The 22,469-nt window shown below is 45.5% G+C and overlaps 1 protein-coding gene and 1 long non-coding RNA gene across 14 annotated transcripts; one reads left to right on the plus strand and one right to left on the minus strand.

Moving 5' to 3' along the window:
• Positions 1-210: 210 nt before the first annotated feature.
• Positions 211-15,962, minus strand: THNSL2 (threonine synthase like 2). 11 transcript variants are annotated; one of them, XM_054244747.2, is made up of 9 exons: positions 15,831-15,962; positions 12,907-13,141; positions 11,272-11,466; positions 10,714-10,866; positions 7,082-7,312; positions 3,711-3,859; positions 3,479-3,604; positions 1,344-1,495; positions 211-939 (listed from the first exon to the last, which is right to left on the minus strand). In XM_054244747.2, exons 2-9 carry the CDS (start codon positions 13,127-13,129, stop codon positions 711-713), a joined length of 1,458 nt encoding a protein of 485 aa, XP_054100722.1. In that variant the 5' UTR covers positions 13,130-13,141; positions 15,831-15,962; the 3' UTR covers positions 211-710. The 11 variants fall into 11 exon arrangements, with proteins under 11 accessions (XP_054100722.1, XP_078205064.1, XP_078205062.1 ...); XM_078348938.1 differs by having other exon boundaries at positions 211-936; positions 10,714-10,782; positions 15,787-15,842; XM_078348936.1 differs by having other exon boundaries at positions 10,714-10,782; positions 15,787-15,842.
• Positions 14,595-21,926, plus strand: LOC108588193 (uncharacterized). Of its 3 annotated transcripts, none has more exons than XR_013526397.1 (4): positions 14,595-14,783; positions 16,340-16,516; positions 21,005-21,043; positions 21,804-21,926. It is a non-coding gene; the product is annotated as an uncharacterized LOC108588193 (long non-coding RNA). The 3 variants fall into 3 exon arrangements; XR_013526396.1 differs by lacking the exon at positions 14,595-14,783 and adding an exon at positions 15,682-15,771; XR_001907027.4 differs by lacking the exon at positions 14,595-14,783 and having other exon boundaries at positions 15,902-16,516; positions 20,555-21,043.
• The last annotated feature ends 543 nt before the right edge of the window (positions 21,927-22,469 follow it).

The raw sequence follows: 22,469 nt of genomic DNA on the forward strand, positions 1-22,469 counted from the left end.
ATCTGGTGAGCCCCACCTCAGCCTCTATGGATGCCACCACCACCAGGGCCACTGGCTCATGCCTTCTTTGCTGGCCCCTCAAGCCTGCCAATGCAGAGCAGCAGAGTGATGCCACACACACCTCAGCCCACCACTCAGTAGCCCCCAGGGCTGCCCCGAATCCTGCAGCTCTTCTAGGAAGGGACCTCCCCACAGGACACGCCATCTCCATCACACTGAACAAACATTTTATTCCAGGGATTCCCAACATGTGAACAGGGTGGAAGTCTCTGACAAGGCGGGCCAGAAGCTTTGGATTTGGTTTGGGGGGGCCAAATCAACTAAGGCTCAGAGACATATAAAGCCTGCATGAAGGGGGTGAGCCACCCCCACCTTCACAGGTCTGAGGTCCTAAACCCTGCAGCCATGTCAATCCTGTGCCCAAGGCTCTTCTTTTGCAGGCCATGAAACCTTCACTACAGCTGTGACACTGCTGCTTGGGCCAGGGAGGAAGGGGATGCTTCTGGCAACTGTTCACATCCCCTCACTCAGCCTCCCTCATGACCAGGCAGAGAAGCCAGGGAACAGAGCAAAGCCAGCTGGCTCCAGACCCAGCTAATCAGCCTCCCAGGAACCTCCTAACCTATGCTTAATCGGCAGGGTGCACAAGGCAGCTCAGAGGGTGAGCCTCCCTGGGATCTGAGGCCTAAAGGAAGCCACCTCCAGCCAGGCTACTGGGAGGCGTTCAGAACATGTCCCTTCCACCGCCAGCTAAGGTCCTCAATGGTGTCCCGAAGCATCAGCATCCAGGTGTCACCTCTCCGCATCGGGGTGCAGCGTGTCTCCTTGTGCTCCAGGGCTCTGATCTCTGCAGGAGTCTCAGGGGTCAGGCCAGCAGCCAGGACAGCTTCCGGGAACTTGGCTGCAGAGGCAGGGGCCAGGCAGCACCGGGGAGTGCTGCTGGGGATGGGGGCAGGTGGCAGCAGGAGAACAGTGAGAGAATAGATAGAGGGATGGAAAAGGAAAAGATGGAGAGGGAGAAGAAGGAACAGGGGAAGTTTAGGGATAGGGTGGGGTATGGAGGAGAGAGACACAGATGATTGGCACCTTCAACTTATTGCTACAATAATGCTACCTGGGCAAATTCCTCCTCCTGGTTGGAGGCCAGCTCAGCCACCAACTCTGCCCCTGGCTGTCCTTGGGATACCTGCTCCCTCTTCTGGGCCCACAGTTTCCAGGGCCCAGTTCCACACAGCACCCGTCACACATTTGTTCATATTCCTGTCTCTCCTGCTGCTTGGAGAAGAAGAGGGCCCCTGAAATTCAAATGGTCCCCCAGTGACCCAGGCCCCCATGGCCTATACCTGGGCTGCTGCCTGTCCATCTGCTGGTAATGGTAGTTCACGGCCACCGCCGAGTGGGGGCACAGCAAGTACTGGTTCTCGTCCCAACAGCGGCCCATGGTCTGGATGATGGCTTCATCCGACACTGACTCGGATGTCATCGCCTCTGAAAGCTGAAGGGTCCCAAGTCAGAAGGATGAGACTCAGTGTAGGAGGAAGCAGGGAAAGATGACAAAACCGCACTCTCCACCACAGACCCACACAAAACCCAAGGATCCAATGGGACATTCAGACAGAATGGCTCAGATGTGGCTCATGATAAAATACAACCTCCCAGTTTTGAGCTGACTCACTCAATTTGAGGATCCATTTGAGTTTTTATGTCAATACATTTAGTTGGGATTTGGCTCCTAGTCAACAAATATAGATTTGTTCAACAACCTATCACAGCCAGAAGGCTTGGGGCAGCCACACATCTGGTACTTAGTTGTTGGCACACCTCCTTCCTGTCAGTTCCTATTCAACTCACCAAACACCTCCTCCAGGAAGCCCTCTCTGCTTCCTTCAGACAGAGGAGGACTCCCTTTTCAGTGTGTTTGGTTTATTTGATCATCTTCTGAAAATGTACTGCATGCTTACAACACATCAAGCACCCTGCATATACTTGACTACAATAAAGATCACAGCTGTTTTTCTTTTCTTTTTCTGAGACAGAGTCTCTCTCCGTTGCCCTGGTTGGAGTACAGTGATGCAATCTTGGCTCACTGCAACCTCCACCTCCCAGGTTCAAGTGATCCTCCTGCCTCAACCTCCCAAGTAGCTGGGATTTATAGCCACACACCATCATGCCCAGTTAATTTTTGTTTTTTGTTTTGGTAGAGATGGTTTTACCGACCGTGTTGGCCAGACTGGTCTCAAACTCTCGACCTCAAAAGATCTGCCTGCATTGGCCTCCCAAATTTCTGGGATTACAGGCCATGAGCCACTTCACCCAGCTGGTATCATAGATTTTCATATAGCTACCTGCTGTGAATTAGGGTTCCCAGCAGGCAATGAATTTATTTTACTTGTCTGTGTTTCTTGCACCTAGCACAGTTCCTGGCTCACAGTAGATATGTAACATGAATGGATGAATGCCATTCCAGCAAGTGAAGTATCTTCTATGTGTATAGCCAGGGAGAGAATGAAGGAGTGGGGGGTATGGCGTCTGTCTTCACAGAGAACCTCATTTATATGAGAAGGAATGTGAATGTCAAAGCATACCATTAACCAAATAAATTGATCTTTGGGTGCATCAAAAGCAGCACAGATTCCAGAAGGCCAAAATTCCGCTCCGGCCTGCACTGATATGGCTCAGCCTGGAGAACTGTATCCAACTTTGAAAACAACACTTTAAGGTGGATATTTACCATGCAAAATCATGTCATGCAAGGGACCACTAAAGGAAGTGAGAAGACTAACTTGGTAAATGAGGATTCTCTTTAAATACAGGAAATACTAGGATATAGAATCAGACTGTGTAAGCTAGGAGCAGATTCTAGCTCAACATAAAGACTTTTGTAATGGTGAGAGCTGATGTGAGGCAGTGAGGGCTTGGTCACTGGAGGTATGCACAGTCTGGATGGCCACTCAGAGGACACCTGTTTCTTGAGCTATGAGCCAGTCACTTGTACTGCTACTTTACATGGAATAATTGATTGAATGAGGAGAGGTAATACAGAACATGGTTCAGAGTCAAATGGCCTCAATCCCAAGTGAGCTCTAAGACACTGGGCCAGTTTCCTAAACTCTGTGCCTCAGTTCCTTCATCTATAAAATGTGGATAGTAAACCTCATAGAGTTGTTATGAGATTTAAGTCAAATAATATACATGAGGCACTTTGCATACTTCCTGGTAATACATGGCTTGATACATTAACTTATTTTTACTTATTATGGGTGTTAATTTCCAATAGTTCTGGCAACTGGGAACCATTTTGCCCAACCAGTATGAACAGAGACCATTGTTCCTGTTGAGTTCGCCCCTCCATCTCTCCCTCCCTCCATCCCTTCCTCAAGAAACAGGTGTCCTCTTCCCCTGACCAGACTTCCAAACCCCAGGTCTGCGATGTCGCTGTACCCTTTCCTTTCTCTGTGGTATGTGGGTAGTGACTGACCTTGCTGTGCAGTTCCTTGGGCAGATTCAGACTTTGGGTCCTTTCAAACTGCTCCATGAGGGCTCTTGTCACCTGGCTGTCAGAGCCAGAGAGCAGCCAGAATACCCTTTCCATGTTGTAGGGCACCTGGGCAGAAAGTCAGTTTCAGGCCCACACTGATCTCAGCCCCATCCAGCCCCACCCAGCCCCAACTAATACCTGGGCCAGATCTGCACACCTCCCCCAGGCCTACCTGAATGTCCATAGCTGATGCCAAGGTTGATTTAACAACCTCAGACAGAGAGAAGTCTCCCTGCTGGACAGTCCTGTGGATGATGTCATTGCGGTTCACTGCCACAACCAGACGGATGGGCAGGCCTATCTTCTGAGCAATGTACCCAGCTTAAGACAAGACAGGAGAACAATAGCTTTTTAGAAACAAAAGAAAAAAATTGGGCTTCATCAAAATTAATAAATTTTGTGTTTTGAAGCTTTTGTGCTTTAAAAAGACACTATCAAGAAAGTAAAAAGGCAACTCATAGAATGGGAAAAAATGCAATTCATGTATCTGATAAGGTACTTGTATCTAGAATATATAAAGAACTGTTGCAGCTCAACAATAAAAATACAAATAACCCAATTTAAAAATGGGGAAAAGAACAGGCATTCCTTTAAAGAAGACACACAAATGGCCAATGAGCACATGAAAAGATGTTCAACATCATTAGTCATGAGAGAAATATAAATAAAAACATGAGACATCACTTCACATCCTCTAGGATGGTTAGAATCAAGATGACAGATAATGAGTGTTGGTGAGGATGTGGAGAAACTGGAAAATTCCTACATTTCTGGTGGTGACATAAAATGGTGCAGTCACTTCGGAAAACTGAAGTCTGTCAGTTCCTTAACATATTAAAAACAGAGTTATCATATAACCCAGAAATTCCACTCCTAGTTATATACCCAAAAGAAATAAAAATATATGTTCACATGAAAACATACACAAATGTTCACTGTGGTATTATTCATAACAGCCTAGGTGTTAAAACAATCCAAATGTCTATCACTGATAAACTGATAAATAAAATATACCACTGTACAGTATATCCACACAATAGCAACAGTACTGATATGATACAACATGGATGAACCTTGAAAACATCACACTAGGTGAAAGAAGCCAGTCACAAAAGACCACATACTCTATGATTCCACTTATAGAAAATGTCTAGAATAGGAAAATCTATAAAAACAAAGTAGATTCATAGTTGCTGAGGGCTGGCAAAGGAGGTGGTCTAAGGAAAAGTCAGGAGTGACTACTAATGGGCACAGCATTTCTTTTCAGCATGATGTAAACGTTCCAAAATTGATTATGGTGATAGTTGCACAACTCTGAAAATATTATACTAAAAAACCACTGAATCATATACTTAAAATGTGTGAATGGTATGTGAATCATTTAGGAATAAAACTGTTACACACACATACACACACACACACACAGAGACAGAAGAGAGAAGAGAGAGAACAAGAGAGCCAGAGAGCGTGAGAATGACAAGGAGCACATCACCGCACCATGAGACTGTTCTATGTGTCAGCCCCCTGCCAGGTGCCAGAAGTATTTAATAGATGGCTGACTACTGTAAAACACCAATTTTTGGAAGAGGAAATGAAAGTTCCAAGAGGTCAAAATGACCTGTCCGAAGCCTGTGAAGTGCCAGAGTCAGGATTCAAAATACACCCACTTCCAGAGCACATACCCTCCCTTGACTCAGCCTCCTAGAGCCAGTAGCTTCCGACTACTCTCCCTTCACAGGCACCAGGGGAGGCCAGAGCAGCACCCACAGTCCATCCCAACAGCACGTCTTGTTTTCATGGAACAAGCAAGGAATTCCTCCCCGAGAGGTATAGAGCCCAGACACGTTACATCGTTTAGTAAGGTTTTATATATGGTGCTTTCTGAGCAGTTGACCTCTGGTGAGTAGCTAAGAGGAGTTAGGGACAACCATACCACCTAATATCACTCCTAACTCGGAAAAACACTTCCTTTTTTTTTTTTTAATGAGACTGAGTCTCTGTCGCCCAGGCTGAAATGCAATGGTGTAATTTCAGATCACTGCAACCTCCACCTCCTGGTTCAAGCAATTCTCCTGCCTCTTCCTCCTGAGTAGTTGAGATTACAGGCATGCACCACCATACCTGGTTAATTTTTGTATTTTTAGTAGAGATGGGGTTTCACCATGTTGGCCAGGCTTGTCTTGAACTGCTGACCTCAACTTTCTCATTCTTATTTCACCTGATCCTCATGAGAACATCATGATATCCTTGCCTGACAGGAGAAATGGAGGCTCAGGAAGGTCCAGGGCCTTAAAGCCGAAGAGTTGGTTCATGACAGAGGAAAGATGGATAGAAACACCCTCAGCAAATGTTGGCCACATGTTTATTTTGCATCAAGCACCGTGGTAGGCTCTGGGCCGTAGAGGGCCACTGGCTGCACAACTTGGTGCATCACTAATTGGAGGGTGATAGGAATGGGGAGCATGGTGGGCTTTACCCCATAGTGGCAAAGAAGCCCATCCCTCCTTGCCTGCCAGCCCACTGTTCTCTCCACCCCTGTTAGTGGCAGAGGTCAGGAAGCTTCCTAACCACTAAGATGCTTCTGTGCTCTCAGCTAGACCATCCTCGGTGCCCATCAGAACCAATGAATGCCATTGCTGGAACTATCAGGAACAGTAATTCCCCTATCCTTGTCAGCTCTGCAGCCAGACTGCCTGGGTCACGCTCCTTGCTCCACTGCTGCCCAGCTCTGTAATTAGGGCATGACTGCTTTCTTTGTGCCTTTGTTTCCTCATTACAAAATGGAAAGTATCCTCTCCACAGGAGGATAAATGAGTTAATACATGAAAAGCACTTAGAACAGTGCCAGCTGCACAGTAAGTACTTGATAAATATTAATGATTATTAGAGAAATGATTTTAATGCTACACAGGTGTACAGCACTTTGCCCTTACAAAGTCTGCATGCACACAGGAATCTTATTGGCTCATCGAGGCAGTCCTGGGAGATATGATGATATGATCTCATTTTATAGCTCAGAGGTTGAGTCTAAAGGACTGCTCCACAGCATCTCAGCTAGTAAAGAACAGAACTTGGGCCAGAACCCCAAGTCCACAACGTTTTCCACTTCACACGGGGTCAGGGTACTGTGTCCAGGAGTGGGAACAAATGTGCCAGTCAAGCCACTTGCCCTCACAGTGGGCAGCTGACCAGGGTTGGGAGCAAAGTCCACATTTCTGATTGAGGGCACTGCCAGCCAGGCATAACAGCTGACCCTTGACCTTGCCACTCCACACTCTGTTGAGCCAGCGAGCACATTGGGTCAGACTGCAGGAGCACATGGGGTTAACCCATCACCCTCTGATGGCAGCAGAAGCCCAGGACACTGCCCCAGGCAATGAGGGGGGACATCTTCTGGGAGCTTCTTCTGTGGGCTTTCCCATCACCTTCAGAACTGGGACTCCACCTTCTTTCTCCTCACAGTTGGAGCCAAAGGGCAGCTAGAAGGACTGGGGCCACAGGCATTTTTCTGGAAAGCCCATTTGTGCCCCAGCGGCTCCTTACCTGCAAGGTTACCAGCAGCCCCTGTTGGCACAACCACCTCCACCAGGGGTAGGGGATGCGTGTCCAAGGACGGTGCACACTGGAAGTAAGCAAAGAAGTGGTGGGCCATCTGCACCAGGATCCGGGACCAGTTGATCGAATTCAGGCTCATCAGATTGTGCTTCTTGACAAAAACCGTATCAGCAAACACGGCCTTTATCGGCTCATCAAGCTCATCACTGTTTCCCTCCACTGCCGGGGGAGAGAAGAGAGAGCAGCTGTCAGGAGCACACAGAACCTCCAGGAGGTCAGCACTCACCTGTGACAAGGCCCTCCTCCTAGGACCTTCGCACAGCCTTGGTTTCTTTACTTTCACATAGCCTGGCCTCACTCTCTAGACTCAATGTTAAGGTCCTCAAGGACAGAAACCATGCCTCAGATTCTTGTGTTCCTAAAGATCTGCCCTAGCTTAGAACAGAAGGGGCAGCCAGAACCAGTTCCAGTGTTTCTACCATTACCTAAAATAAGATAGCAAATGTCAACCTTCTGGGATACTGGGAGAATTTCTCTTTGTATTCCATGCCCACTTCCCCGACTCTTCCACAGAGGAACTGTGTGCCTGATTGTGAGATGGTAAGAGTCCTAGCCTTTCCTCCACAGTCCTCTATCAGGGGCCAGGGTGGAAACTGTCACCAATTCCCCTGTGCCCTCTGCCCTCATTTAGATCACAGGGTAGGGGTTCTGCTCTCTGTTCCTATAAGGCAGGTAAGCTTACATGGACAGAACTTCCTATCCCTGAAGCTGGGTGTGTGCATCAGTGTAATTTATGAGTGAATTGCCAGATAAATTTATGGGTGAATTGTCTACTAATAAAAGTTATATCCCCCAATCTAGCTTAATAAGCAATCAAGCCAATATTGATTTCTTATCTGATACCTGAGTATTTCTCCATTGCATCTACACTTGGGAGGGGAGAGGGTGAAATTCACTGGGAAACGTACCAGAGTAGGCATTAAGGGTGCTAACCATTCTGCCCTTCACCACTGTGTAGCAGCACTGGCGCCGGGGGACTGACTCTAGATCCACGTGTGTACCTGGAATGGCCAGAACCAGTCGTGGTGATTCCATTCCTTTGCCAGGACCACGCCAATCAGTGCCTGGTACTGGGGTCAGGTTTGGTTCCACAATGAGTATGTGACTAAGTTCAGGTCAGTAAACCACAAGGACATGTTTGGGGGGTTCTTTTTTTTTCTTTTGCTTTTTTCCATCAGAGACCTAATATGGTGATACAAGTTTGCTGGGTTCTAAAAAAAAGATTTGCTGCTTTTAAAAAAGAGCTCTAGGAAAGGAGAGACATGTACCTCAAGGAATCACCTTATGACCACAAGAGGAAAGAGCCTTAGGACTGGGGATGGCAGAGCAGAGAACAGGAAGGACCTAGGTTCCTGAGAGCACTTTGAGTCACCAAATCAAGCAACTGGGAGCCCACTCCTCCTCTGGATTTCCAGTTATGGAAGCTGGAAAACATTCTTGTTTAAGCTGGTCTGAGTTGAATTTTTTGCTACTTCCAGCTAAAATTATCCCAAATAATATAATTAATACCTAGCACTTGCTGATTATTCTGTGCTTAAGAAGAACGAAGTATACAATGTACATGGAAATTAATGACCTTATAAACCAAGTGTCCACACACAATAATCTAAGTGGTCCATTCCTACTCCCTAAGCTTATCAGTCTACAGAAAAACACGTATTTGCTGTTATATCCTGTACTAACACACATCCTCCTTAAAACCAAACCAGAAAGCTCTAGAAAGGAAAGGAAGCATTTGAATACTGCCATTTGTAAACAAAACTGATTTCTGTGAACTCTGCTGCCTTAGTTTCTCATTTTCTTGAACATGTACAGAACAGAAATACCCGCTTCAGATCCAGTATTTAATGACTTACTGCATTCATCAGATTCCACATTTCTGCCATTACTTTACAACTGGGCACTGTTCTCCAATCCACAAGTCAGGAATGGAGCTTTCATTCACACCCTTAGGTCTGTGTACAAGGCAAGAAGAGACAGACAGGACAGGAGCACAAAATGCTATTCTCTCCTTCATTCTAGGAAAAGACAGTCCTAGATCCCTAACTAGCAATTTTGGTACCTGGGGTATAACAAGGATCCTCAGGAGCCTGAATCTTGTGCATTAAAGTCTTGAAACAACTACTGGAAAATGTGAGCAATTAGCAAGGCTAATGTGTAAGATGATATCAACACCTGCATTAGCTAAATCATGGACTTTTCACCAGCAAGTGTATGCACTTTCTAAAGAACAGAGCAGAGGGACAGTTTGCTTGCTCTTAAACAAATTGGCAAAGGATATTTATGCTACTCCTTTGGATAAGGTTTGTTTTCTCTATGCTTTTGCTCCTTGTCAAAGTTGATGTTATATAAAAATAACCTCTACAGGATTATCATAGGAGGCCAGGCCAGGTGTAGCAGGAATATTCTCTGCCATCACACTTGCTGTCCTGCCAGGTGGGTGACCAAACTAAGCCAGGCCTCCTGGAAAGCCTGCCCAAGGCCACAGCCTGCCCAGGCCAAAACTTATTCCAAGTCCCCACCTTGCAGCTACCTATGGTCCACTGGAGTGTGAGAGGTAAAAAATAAAAATGTACAGCTCCACCCACACTCACCCCACCTTTCTCTGCTTTGAATCCCTATAAAGATTAAATCCATTCAGAATAGATGAACTGATATTAAAGAAGATGGCGTTTGCTTTTCTCCAAGCACAAAATGCTGTGATTCCATAATGTGACTCAGGTAGGGGTATAACCAGTGGTGGGTACCACTAAGTAGTTCTCTGTTTTAAATATTTAGACTGGATAACCAGTGTGTGGCTTAGTTGTTCCCATATTATAAAGAACAGCGTGAACTGTCAACATGTAATAAAACATTCTCTATTTTTTTTTTTGATTGAGACAGGGTCTCAACTCTGTTGCCCAGACTGCAATGAAATGGCATGATCTTGGCTCACTGCAACCTTCTGGGCTTAAGCGATCCTCCATCTTAGCTTTTGGAGTAGCTGAGACTACCGACACATATCACTACGGCTGACTAATTTTTGTATTTTTTATAGAGGTAGGGTTTTGCCATGTTGCCCAGGATGGTCTCAAACTCCTGGGCTGAAGCAATCTACCCACCTTTATCTCCCAAAGTGCTGGGATTACAGGCATGAGTCACTGCACCTGGTAGCACATTTTCTTAAAATAATTATTTAACATGTTGGTGTCCTCCAAACTTCAGTCTTGGAACAAAATCCAAGTCACTTGGCCCAGGTTATGGCTCTGCATGAGGCTCCCAACATATATGACACTTGTAGGTTGGACCTGCATGAAGGTGGCATTTTTTGGTTTTCAATCTGTACTTCCTATGTTGTACTGTTGGTATTGACTTACGTCTCTGTCGCCTTCAATAGTTTACTGTGTAGCCAGAACCCTTCCCAGAGCTAAGCCAAGGCATATACACCAACCTTGAATATGACTGATAAAAAAAACACAGTCAGCTAGCCAATCGTGCAGTTGTGTTCCGGCCCATCTCCCAACGCAGACCCAATTAAGGTAGGGCTGCACTGTCCCCAGAGACTCTCCCTCAGCACACACCTCCAAACACATGGACATTCTCCTTCAGCACCGTTGTCATCTGGAGCTCCTGAATCTTTGTGCAGTGACCTTTGGGCAGCAAAACAATAATGTCCACATTCTTTGCCCCTTGAACACTCTCAATGGCAGCACTTCCTGTGTCCCCAGATGTTCCTTGATGGGAAAAAAGAAGAACTCGCCCCTTTTAGAACAAAGAGAATGAATGAGGAAACAAATGGTCCCCAAAGCACTATTGTCAAATAAAGCAACATCTACTTCAAATACTTGGAAGATATGAATCTAGTACTCCACCTAGGGTCCATGGATCCATGTATAAAATTCAGGACAACAGTGAACTTGTGAACGACATCATCTTAAGCATTTTGGGCATTTCAAACATTACTCTGAGAAAGATCCACAGCCTCCATCAGCCTGGCAAAGGGGTCCATGGCACCAGAAAAGGTTAGGAACCCTGCTCTGGAAGAACTGGTAATGTAGTCCCTAAGTGGTTCAATGAATGGCATCCTATATATGGACACCCTACACTCAGATATTCCATGTTCATGCCCCAAAACACACCTATGACCACAGTGACGTGCTTCTCCTTCTTCTCCAGGAAGTACTGTAGGAACTGTGCTGTGCAGGACAGGGACAGGTCCTTAAATGCATACGTGACGCCATGCCACAGCTCCAACACGTTCAGCCCATTCCTCAACCTGGAGAGATGGACCACGTCTCTGTGACGGAATCTGCTGAAGGCTCGGTCAATCAGATCTGTGATGATAGAGGGGTGGAGAGCCACTGTGGGGCCTGGTCTCTTTCTCAAGTTCCCTCTCAGTCTCTGAATATAAAGTTTCCAACTCCTGCTACTAAGTTAAAAGGCCAGAAATTTTCATCTTAAATGATACCATTTTTGAATACAATTGTATAAACCTAGAAAAAAGTCTGGGAAAACATGCACCAAACTGTTCATAGATTCCTTTTAGTGATTTCCCCAGAGACCAGAACTGGTACTAGAAGACTTTATTTTTCACTTTTTATACTTCTTAATTGTTTAACTATCTTGTGAGCAAGTACTCCAATCAGGTGTTAATTAAATAGCTACATAACACATTAATGTCACATCCCATCTAATGTTCCTTCCTAAAAAGAGGAAGCTTTTTGTTTGTTGCATTACTAACTCTCACACCTGTGACACCAGAACCTTTTGATGGTTGATATACAGCCCTCCCTAAGGCAAACTGTGGAAGTCCTAGAGCAGAGCTTCTCAAACTGTCACTGGCAAACCAAGCTCCTGGGATCTTGTTAAAATGCAGGCTGGTTCAGTCAGTGGGAGGGAGTCTCAGATTTCCAACAAATGCCCAAGCAATGCCATCACTGCTGGTCATTGGACTGCATTTTAAGTCATCCTTTCTCTTGCCAACCCCAAACCACCACCACCATGTTATGGATTTTGTACTTGCTACTTAAAGTGTGGTTCATGGACCAGTAGTCTAGTATTATCTGGACATCTGACAGAAATGCAGAATTCTCACACCTACACCAGACCTACTAAATCAGAATTTGCTTTTTAAGAAGATTCCCCAGGGGAATCCATAGGCACATTACAGCTTAAGACAAGCTGGTCCCAGACAGTCATGAAGTCCCCTCTGGAATTACCATTCAAAAAACAAAATAGCAATTTGGGGGTCTGGGTGCTTTATGTGCAGGAAAGAAACACCCCAACATTCAAGTCACTCAAGACAATTATAAAATCCCTAGTCTTGAAGAGGTTTTTGAAGAGAGAAAGAGAGAGAGAGAGAGAGAGAAAGCAAGAAAAGAAAAGAAAAGAAAAGAAAAGAAAAGAAAAGAAAAGAAAGAAAGAAAGAAAGAAAGAAAGAGGAAGGGGAAGGGGAAGGGAAGGGGAGGGGAGGGGAGGGGAGGGAGGAAAGAAAGGAAGGAAGGAGAAAAGAGAGGAAGAAAGAAAGGGAGAGGAAGAGAAAGAAAGACAAGGAAAGAAAGAATTCCCTGTAAGTAATTTCAACATTCATCTTACTGAAGAAAGGATGAAATCTTTCAGAATATTTTCAGTCCTGGGATTCTAGAGTCAGGAAAAAATCCCAAAGTTTGAGAAACGTGATTATAGACTTCTTAGTGGTTTGGTGATGGATTTGCAACTCTGTAGACTGAGCTGGCAGGGGCTGGGGGAGTGGAAGTAGAGGTGGGAGTGCTTACCATTTAAGTCATCTTTTGGAATGAGCTCAGAGCCAATGAAGAGGGCACACAGCTCCTTCACGAGGCCAGGATAGGAGAGTGTGCTCCACTGACACAGGGTCTCTCTGTTCAACTGTGGGAGCTCCTCAGGCATAAAGAGGCCTCCGTCGGATGCATAGCCAGAGAAGAGGGCCCCCTCAAAGTCGACCCGTGGGGCCATGCCCCTGGTGCTAACGTACCACATGATCCTGGAAGCCTGCAGAGGGGACAGTCCCAGAGGCACCTGGTTTCAAAGCTCCCACATCCCACGGGGCAAAGCCAAAGCACACACAGCTCCACAGTTAGCCTCTGGACCATCACTCTCTGGGGGCACGTGTCCCAGACCTAGAGATGGCAGTCCTATCTCAAGTCTCACGCCAGCTTCATCTGCAACTGTGCAAATCATGATTCCACCAATCAAAATGAGGCAATTCCACTAACCTCCTATCCTGAAGGAGAGGGTATCAGAGTATGCCAGGAAAAGAGAAAGCTTGGTCCTCACCAGTAGGAAAGAAGGGCTGGGGGTGGGGACAGATAATAGTAATAGTAGGCAACTGCTAGCTTGATGTCCCTCTTGATAAGGTTAAGACCAAAACACAGGGTCATATACCCCTTTGAGAGATGTCTGGGTCCGCCTCTGCTCAAAAAACAAACAACTTCAATGGTTATTAGAAACACTGTCTACAGCCAAGTAATTCTCAACTCTGGTAGCTTGCTGGAATCAACTTGAAAGCTTAAAAAAAAAAGTACAAATACCTGAATCAATTAAATTAGACTCTAAATGAGAGGGTCATCAAGAGTCTAACATGCAGCCAGGGTTGAGAGAGAGTAATCAATTCATCCCAGTTTGCCTAGAGGTTTTCTGGTCTTAAAACTGCAAGACCCATGTACCAGGAAACCCCTCAATCCCAGGCAAAGATGGTTGGTCATCCTAGTGGATAACCAGTGTTCTACCTCTTAGCCTAATGCTCGGACAGTTAGAAGTGCTGACATGCAGTCTCTTTAAAACTAACTGTCCCTGCATGGACTCAGTTCTCTGGTTCCTGGGGAAGCCAAGGACACCTCAGGCCTAACTTTGGTCACACTTCCACGTCAGTTACTTTTCCAGGAGCCAGGTACCAGTCAAGGAGCTGGGCTTGAACAACACCTTCCTCTGGATCATGACAGGAGTACTGGCTTCCAAGCCCCATAGTAACTGGGGATGACTTTGACTAGACATACTTCTTAGTATTAGCTTGGACTTTCTGTGCCAGGGTGGGAGGGGAACCCCTACCCTCTGGGGGCAAAGCCACCCAAAGCTCTCTATCTACATGAAGGGTAAGAGCATTGACTTGGAGGAATTCTGGTTTCTTAGTCTGTGGCTCTAAAATCTGTGAGCCAGTGAAGTCTCACATGGGCTGCCACGTGCCACTCTCTTAATTACAAATTTAAGTGCATCTAACTTAGAGACAAAGACAAGCTTGATTATACAAACCATGAATCTTTTGAAAGTGATTATGGTGGGACAACGGTATAAGCCAGAACTGTCTCTGGCAACCCAGGACACAAGGTCAGTCTCCCTGTATGTGAGTCCATGTCAAAGAGATGAAATCTCTTTGAAAGTTAACTGCAGTAGATAAGCAAAGCAGGCGCAGTGTTCCATAAAACAGAACGGGGCAGGGTGCGGAGGCAGAGGCTAGCAGTGCCTTCCACAAAGAGGAATTTCTGGAATTCTGTAGTAAGAGTTAAAGCCATCGTAAACTGCCCAAGACCCTGGAGTAACAGAAAGAAAGCCTTCAGAGGACCAGACTTAAATGCTAGACCTGAGCTGCCAAAGAAACCATGGCAGGAGTGAGAGGAGGAGCAGGCAGGGCCATAAGGTAAAGCAAAAGAAATTATTTTTGAAATGTCCTTCCCTGGGTGGAACACCTCGGGCACTGGGAAGGAGGATGTAGAACAACTGTCCTGGAACAGTGGGCAGAGGGGCTGGCGCAGGGCTCTGCACAGGTCATGGAAGGAACGGGCCTGATTAGCAGAGACCCATGCCCTTCACACAACAGGACTGTCCCTATTCTATCCAATGGGCGCCAGGAGCAGCATTCCCAGGCCAAGAGAGCAGAGCTACAGAGAAATACACATGGTTGGGTTCCACGTAAGCTAGAGGCGGAATCAGCAACCGCAGGTGGTGGTGCAGTTGAGGAAAAAACCAAGCGTGTTGTGAGGCTGCTCTATGAGGGCTCCAAGCATGGGATGGGGATCTGAACTTTGTGACCTCTGGGATTTTCTATTCTAATAATTTTCCCGTGCGAGTGACTCCTCTGGAACCTATTCCAGAGTGAAAGGGTCAGAGAAACTCTGACCAATAACCAGGATAAATAAATAATACGGAAAATAGAAGTAGTACAAGGCTGGGGACAGGAAGATGGGTAGAAGGGAGCTCCTCAGGAAGGTGGAGGGGCTTTGTGAGAAGGGGTGGAGCAGGGCAGAGACTCGGACCCCAGCAGCCCAGGGCACCCTTAGCGGTGGAGGCAGGCCCCCGGCTCTCTGAGGCTGCCGGCGCCGGTCATCCGCCGAGGAGAGCGGCCCAAGCCCTCAGGCGGCTCGCAGGCTCCTGAGGTTCCACTCCCAGCCCCTAAATACACCGCGGACTTCGGTTTCGGGGCTCCCCAAGGACTGCCCAAACCCCGCAGAAAACGTAAAGCATCGGAAACCCCACCACAATCCTCCTAAGTCCGAGCGCCGGAACTAAAGTTTCCAGAAACGGGCGGAGCGGCCGACGCGGGCCCTCGGAAGTCAGGGCTGAGCGGAGCCGCGAGCGCGTCGGGAGCTCGGAAATCTCGCCCGCGACGACCCCGGGAGGGCTGCGAGGTTGGCAAGCGTTACCCGTGCGGAGCGCGGGACGCGACACGGCTAGCCTGGATGCTGACTTGCGCGCTCCCGAGTCCGCGTCTCCGGCGGCGGGATGGGGCTTCCGGTCGGGGCCGGGGCTGCGGTTCTCAGTTCCGCTGCTGGAAGGACCTGGGGTTGCGGCGCGGGGCGGAGGTTGCTGGAGAGGGTGTGGGCAGCACTGCGGCAGGAGGCAAGCATCAAGAGAGAGAAGCCGTGTGCGCCTCCCGCAGCCTTTTTTTTTTTTTTTTTTGAGACGGAGTTTCTCTCTTGTTACCCAGGCTGGAGTGCAATGGCGTGATCTCGGCTCACCGCAGCCTCCGCCTCCTGGGTTCAGGCAATTCTCCTGCCTCAGCCCCCTGAGTAGCTGGGATTACAGGCACGCGCCACCATGCCCAGCTAATTTTTGTATTTTTAGTAGAGACGGGGTTTCACCATGTTGACCAGGATGGTCTCGATCTCTTGACCTCGTGATCCACCGCGCAGCCTATCTTTTAAGGCTATTTACTAAACGCTTTATTCACCTTCAGCCTCTGAATCTTCGTTGCAGGGCTGTGAGTCCCACAAAACCTCAATTTTCACTTTAGAAAATGGACAAAGATGCGAGGAAGAAAGGCCCTGCCTTCCTTTAGGATTCTAGTCTCTCGTCTGCAACATCAGAGGGCTGGACAGACACACCTTAGTCCTCAGACTGTGGTTAGTATGTTAAGACTTCAGGACCCACCAGGTAGGTGACATCGACTCAACTCCAAAATATCTTTTTTTAAACGTTTTGGTGGTTTTGTGGGGTGTAAAAATTCTTTGTATTTTTCGAGAAACACTTTTTATTAAGCATAGGTCTATTCCAGGATAAAAGCCCATCACCCCATTTTTAAGAGAAAAAACACTTGAAGGAAAAATAAAACAGCAACAAAACGCAGTCTAGATATGCCCAAATGCCCCTGGATTCACAGTCAGCTCCTGGGGCCCAACCCACTGAAGTAAAGTTAGAGGAGCTGGAGCAGACAGGTACAGCCAAAGGTTTAGTCCTGGATGGGTCAGGTCACTGTGGCAGTCCCGGCTGGGCCTCCAGCGGCCCTCTATTGTTGCCTGTTTTCCCTCTTTCTTCCTCCTATCTCTGACATCTCCTACGCTTGTGGTCTCTGCTTACTCAAGTTACCTGTTCGAATTTTGTTCTCCAAAATTCTGCCCATACCTGGTGCCCACTTGACATGTCCACACAGGTTCACACAGCTACCATGGACTGACCATAGTCTGGGTGGGTCTCAGATTCCGGAAAGAGAGAGGGAGAGAGAGAGAAAGAGATTCACTGCTCAGCTAATGGAATTGGCCTTCGTGTCCCAAGCTGGGGCTGAGGACTTGTCACAGAGTTCACAGAGGGGTCAGAGGGGCCATTCCAAGAGAGATGGATATAGGACAGGCAGGGACCCCCAAAGGGTTTTCATCCCCTCTGTCAGATGTACTGAATCACTCAGAGGTCAGGGAAACTGAGGTCAATGGCAAAAATGCTGCAAGATTCAGCAGTGTGTGTTACAGCACTCATAGCCAATCAGTGGAGTCTGCATAAGGACAGACGCATCTTCCATGGAGCTCTCCCACACGCCCTCTGCCACACTTACACAGGCCTGCAGGCCTTTGCGATTCTGTGGGCAGGAGGAGTGGCCAGAAACTCTTCTGTGAATTGTAGTTTGACTCCCTAGAAAAGAGAGGGGCAAAAGGCTGAAGGAGCAACAGGGTTCACTGGGAATCTCTGTCTGGGACGTAAAGAACAGTGCAGCCGCAGAGAACAGAAACTTCTGCATAGCCCATGAGGAAGACAGAATTCTGAATACCAAGCAACAGTAGGGATATAGAGTTCTCAGAGACTTCTACATGGTATCAACATTTAGTTTTTATAGGATTAGAAACCACTTGTTTTTTTTCTTTTCAACCTTTTTGATTAGAGTGCTTAGCTGTCTTATAACGTTGAAGCCAACGATGTTCCAGGCAATGCTGAAGCAGAGCCCTGGGATCCATGCAGTGCTGTTTCTTCTGTGTGACCCAAGCAGAGCTATCTTTAGAGAGGCTTCCCTAAGCCTGTACAGGAGAATTTACTTCTGTCGCCATGCGCCGGATGTAGGAGTTAGGAACCAGAGCCATTGCTAAGAATTAGACTAGGGTCTAGACTTCTGGAGAAGAAAGCAACCTGCTAAAAGTCCTCCAGCTTTTGTACAGGGCAGAGGCCAGAATGCAGGCTACTTCTGGTATCCAAGCTGGGCAAGGACAGCAGGGCAGAAGAGAGAGAAGATGCCATTCCAAGTCAGAACACACTGTTCTCTCTGAACATTTTTGAACCCCTAAATTGATAATCCATCATTTTACCAAATATATGTGGTGGTTGTTGGAGGAAATGGGTAATATTTAAATTTAAGTACCCTGAATCACCCTCACTTCTTGAATTTCTGACTCAGTAACAAGAGTGCCAAATAAATAGCCCCAAACTGTCAGGCAAAACATGACTGGCATAATTCCAACTGCCTTTTTTGCAAAAATGATCCTAAAATTCATTTGGAGATGCAAGGAACCCAGAGTAGCCAATATAATCTTGAAAAGAAAAACAAAGTTGGAGGACTTACACTTCCTAATTTTAAATCCTAATACAAAGCTATGTTAATCAAGATGGCATGGTACTGGCATAAGGACAGACAAAGAGATCAATGGGATAGAATTTAGAATCTAGAAATAAATCTATACCCATACAATGAATTGATTTTTGATAAGGATGTCAAGACTATTCGATGGGGAATGAATAATCTTAAATAAATTATAATTCGACAACTGGACATCCATACGCAAATGAGTGAGTTTGGCTCCTTGCCTCACACTGTATGCAGAAATTAGCTCCAAATGGATCAAAGACCTAAATCTAGGAACTAAAAGTATAAACCTCTTAGAATTAAACATAGGTTTAAATCATCATGACCTTGGGTTAGGCAACAGTTTCCTAGATATGACACCTAAAGCACACTCAACAAAAGAGAAAACAGATAAATTGAACTTCATCAAAATTAAAACTTTTGTGCATCAAAGGACTATATTAAGAAAGTGAAAAGACAGTCTACAAAATGGTAAAAAATATGTGCAAATCGTATACCTGATAAGAATCTAGTATCTAGAATATATGAAAAGCTCTTACAACTCAATAATTAAAATATCTAAGTCTTAAATGGGCAAAGAACATAAATAGACATTTCTCTGAAGAAGAGAGACAAATGGCCAATAAGCACCTCAAAAGATGTTTAACATTATTAGTCATTAGGTAAATGCAAATTAAAAACACAATGAGATACTGCTTGTCACCCAGTAGGATGACTAGAATCAAAAAAGACAGATAGCAAGTGTCAAGGATATGGGGAAATTGGAACCCTCATACATTACTGGTGAGGATGTGAACTGCTGCACCACTTTGGAAAAACAATTTGGTAGTTCCTCAAAATGTGACCCAGCAATTCCATTCTTGGTACATACCCATGAGAATTGAAAACATAGGTTCATGCAAAATATAGCGTATGAATGTTCATAGCAGCACTATTTATAATAGCCAAAATGTGGAAATAACCCATATGTTCATGAATTGAAAAATAAATGTGATCTATTCAAACCATGGAAAATTTATTCAGCCATAAAAGGAATGAAATACATGCTATGACATGAATGAACCTTGAAATACTATTTAGGTGAAACAAGCCTGACACAAAAGGCTGCATATTGTATGGTTCTATTTATAGGTAATACCCAGAACAGGTAAATCTGTAAGAGGCTGAAAGTAGATTAGTAGTTGCCAGGGGCTGTGCAAGAGAGAAATAGGGAGTGACTGCTAACAATTCCAAAGTTTCTTTTAGGGGTGATTAAAATTTCTGGAATTAGACAGTGGGGATAGATATACAAATTGGTGTGAATTTACTAAAAAATCACGGGATTGTGCACTTTAAAGAGGTGGATTTTATATATGTGAATTATATTGTATTTGAAATCTGCAAAAAATATAAAAACAGAATGGCGAGGAGTCAGGGTGCATTATCCAAAACAGCTGCCCAGAGAGGAAGGTTTTTAAGGCCTGCAGGGTAGACTGAGTCCTGGGAAGAAGCACGTTGCTGCCACTGAGAGAACAAAACAACCAAAGAAAGACTGATTCAGGCGTGATTTTATTCATAAGTAAACAACTTTAGAAATCATTTCTAAAAACTCAGAGAACAAAGCCTCCTCTGTTGCTGGGAGCTTCTCATATGTATTAATATTATGTACTCTTTCCTGCTATTCCAAATACATTCTTCCATTGCTGAATTTATTAAATAGTAGTGAATGGTGCAGAATTAATACAGATGATAGATGCCTTTTAGTATTCTGATTTCTAGTTTTACTCAATAGCTTTTGAGAAACCAGCAGAATACATTTGAGAAGGGTACAAATAGTTCTGTAGTTATTTTTACTTCTGGTGCTGTTCTTTCACCATCTGCGCAGTGTGTGTTTATGAGAGATGTTTGTTACAAGGACTGGGTGCTGGTTTTCCAGTCATGTCTTTTTCCTTCCCCTGGTCCATGCTAAGCATGGCTCTGTATGCATGAAAGCATTTGTGCTAAATTCAAAGGTACTTTTGTTCATGCAAATAGGAAAGACATTTCTACCCATTTATCCCTATTGAGTAGAATTAAGTAAAAGCAGAGTTTATATCCCAAAATTAGGAGATTCAGAGGCCACTGGTACATCTGCTTATTCTTTCCTCCAGGGAGAGATTACTCATTAAAGAAATGTCCTCCAATGGAGAAGAGGAAGGCATCACTTGGTTGATCATCTGGATTGTAAGAAATGTCTCCAAGATGGATAAAAGGAATTTTAACTCTCCAAATCTCTCATGAGTTCTATACCTTTAGGGAGACACTATCTCCAGTTTCTAAGGCCATGGGAATCCAAACACCTCCTCTGTTCAGAAAGCCTGAACAATGAAAATCTATGAAATATTCATGGAGAATTTTCTTCCAATGCCAGAGGAACCGCTGCCACCTTGCACCATGAGGAGGAAAGCATAAATTAATGATGAGAGAACAGAAAGATAGAAGGGGCCTGAGACTGGTGGCTTCCTTGATCAACTGAACAAGCCTTGTACTTGCTTGTCTAAACCTTATTTTCTCTTGCAAAGAGCCAAACGATATCCTATCTGCTGCATTTCTTCTAACAGAAACTGACAGGACAGAAGCCAAGCAAAAAGGAAAAAAGGGTAAGGAGTATAAACAACTGTTACAAAACTAGAGTACAAAATGAAGTGCTTGTGTCATCTTCAGTGCAACACGTCCTATACAGGACTCGGCATTCTCCCTATTACCCTTCCCTCACTCTATAAGTAGCACTGCCATTGCCTCAGCTGCTGAAGCCCCCAAACAGGCATTCTTGATTTTTCCCTTTCCCTTATCATCTATATTCAATCCATCAGCAAGCCCCACAGGTTCTATCCCAAGAATATTTGGTCCACTTCCCGCCACCTCCACCTCCTACCCACCACTACTCCCTACTGTCTCTGCCCTTCCACCTCACAACCCATTCTCCCAGTGGCAGAACTGGTCCCAACACACCAGTGATTAAAGTCTCAACAATTCACATCACCATTCCACTGTTCAGTTCTGAGTCCGTGTGTCCCTGAGTGATTTCTCTAGTCTTACCTTGAAACACTTCAACCCTCACCCACTGTGATGCTCAAGTAGTACTTAGCTTTCTTCCTTTCTAAAATAAGCCAAGATTTTTCACATCTTTGGACATTGCTGTTCCTTTTAACTAAATGTGTTCCCTAGGGTCTTCCATGACTGGCTCTTTCACACAACTGAGGTATCAGCACTAACATCACCTTCTCAATGAACTTTTCCTAATCATTCTCCCTTCCCTGTTTCTCTCTGTGAAATCACCGTTCTTACTTTCCTTATTCCACTTACTACAGCCTGAAGTTGCCTTGCTTATATTTTGTTTTGTTTATTTTCTACCCCCAGTCCAACCCCTGCTGGAACATCAGCTGCTTGAGAGCAGAAGCCTGCCTCATTCACCACTGTGCCTACAGCCCTTGGGCCACCTACCAGCCACTTGAGCTCTTAATAAATGTTGGTTTTGATAGGTGTGATGGCTGCCTTTCTTTTCTAAAATGAGATAATCGTTGTGTAACTTCAAGAATAGCCTTAGGGCACCCAAAGAGCCCAACTGCCCACAGTCACTCTTTCGTATTGCCAATGTATTGCCCTCATACCACTACTGCAATCAGATTTATGTGCTTGTTAGCTTTTTCAGCTCTCTATTCTAATGGAAGCTCTATGAGAGCAGGAACCTTATTTTTTGTATTCAAGTCTCCTCAGCACCTAGAACAGTAACTAGCAACACGCAGTGCATGCTTGTTGAATGAAAGAATAAAATACTTAGAAAGCAACATTGACTTGCATAAACTGCCAGCCACCTGCATATCACTAATAACTCAGCACAAAGCCAGCCTGTAAAAGCAGATTTGATACCAATATGAAATTCCACAACCGGTGGCCATGATAAACACTCCTGGAAAACAATCATCAGCAAGGACATTGCAAGCTTCGGAAAGGGGACACACTTCTGCAGTTGAATACATTGAAAACTAGAAAATCTTTGTAGATTGAAGTGGTCTCACATGCAGA

The sequence above is a fragment of the Callithrix jacchus genome, chromosome 14 (assembly GCF_049354715.1).
Source record: "Callithrix jacchus isolate 240 chromosome 14, calJac240_pri, whole genome shotgun sequence".
In the NCBI taxonomy this organism is placed as follows: Eukaryota; Metazoa; Chordata; class Mammalia; order Primates; family Cebidae; genus Callithrix; species Callithrix jacchus.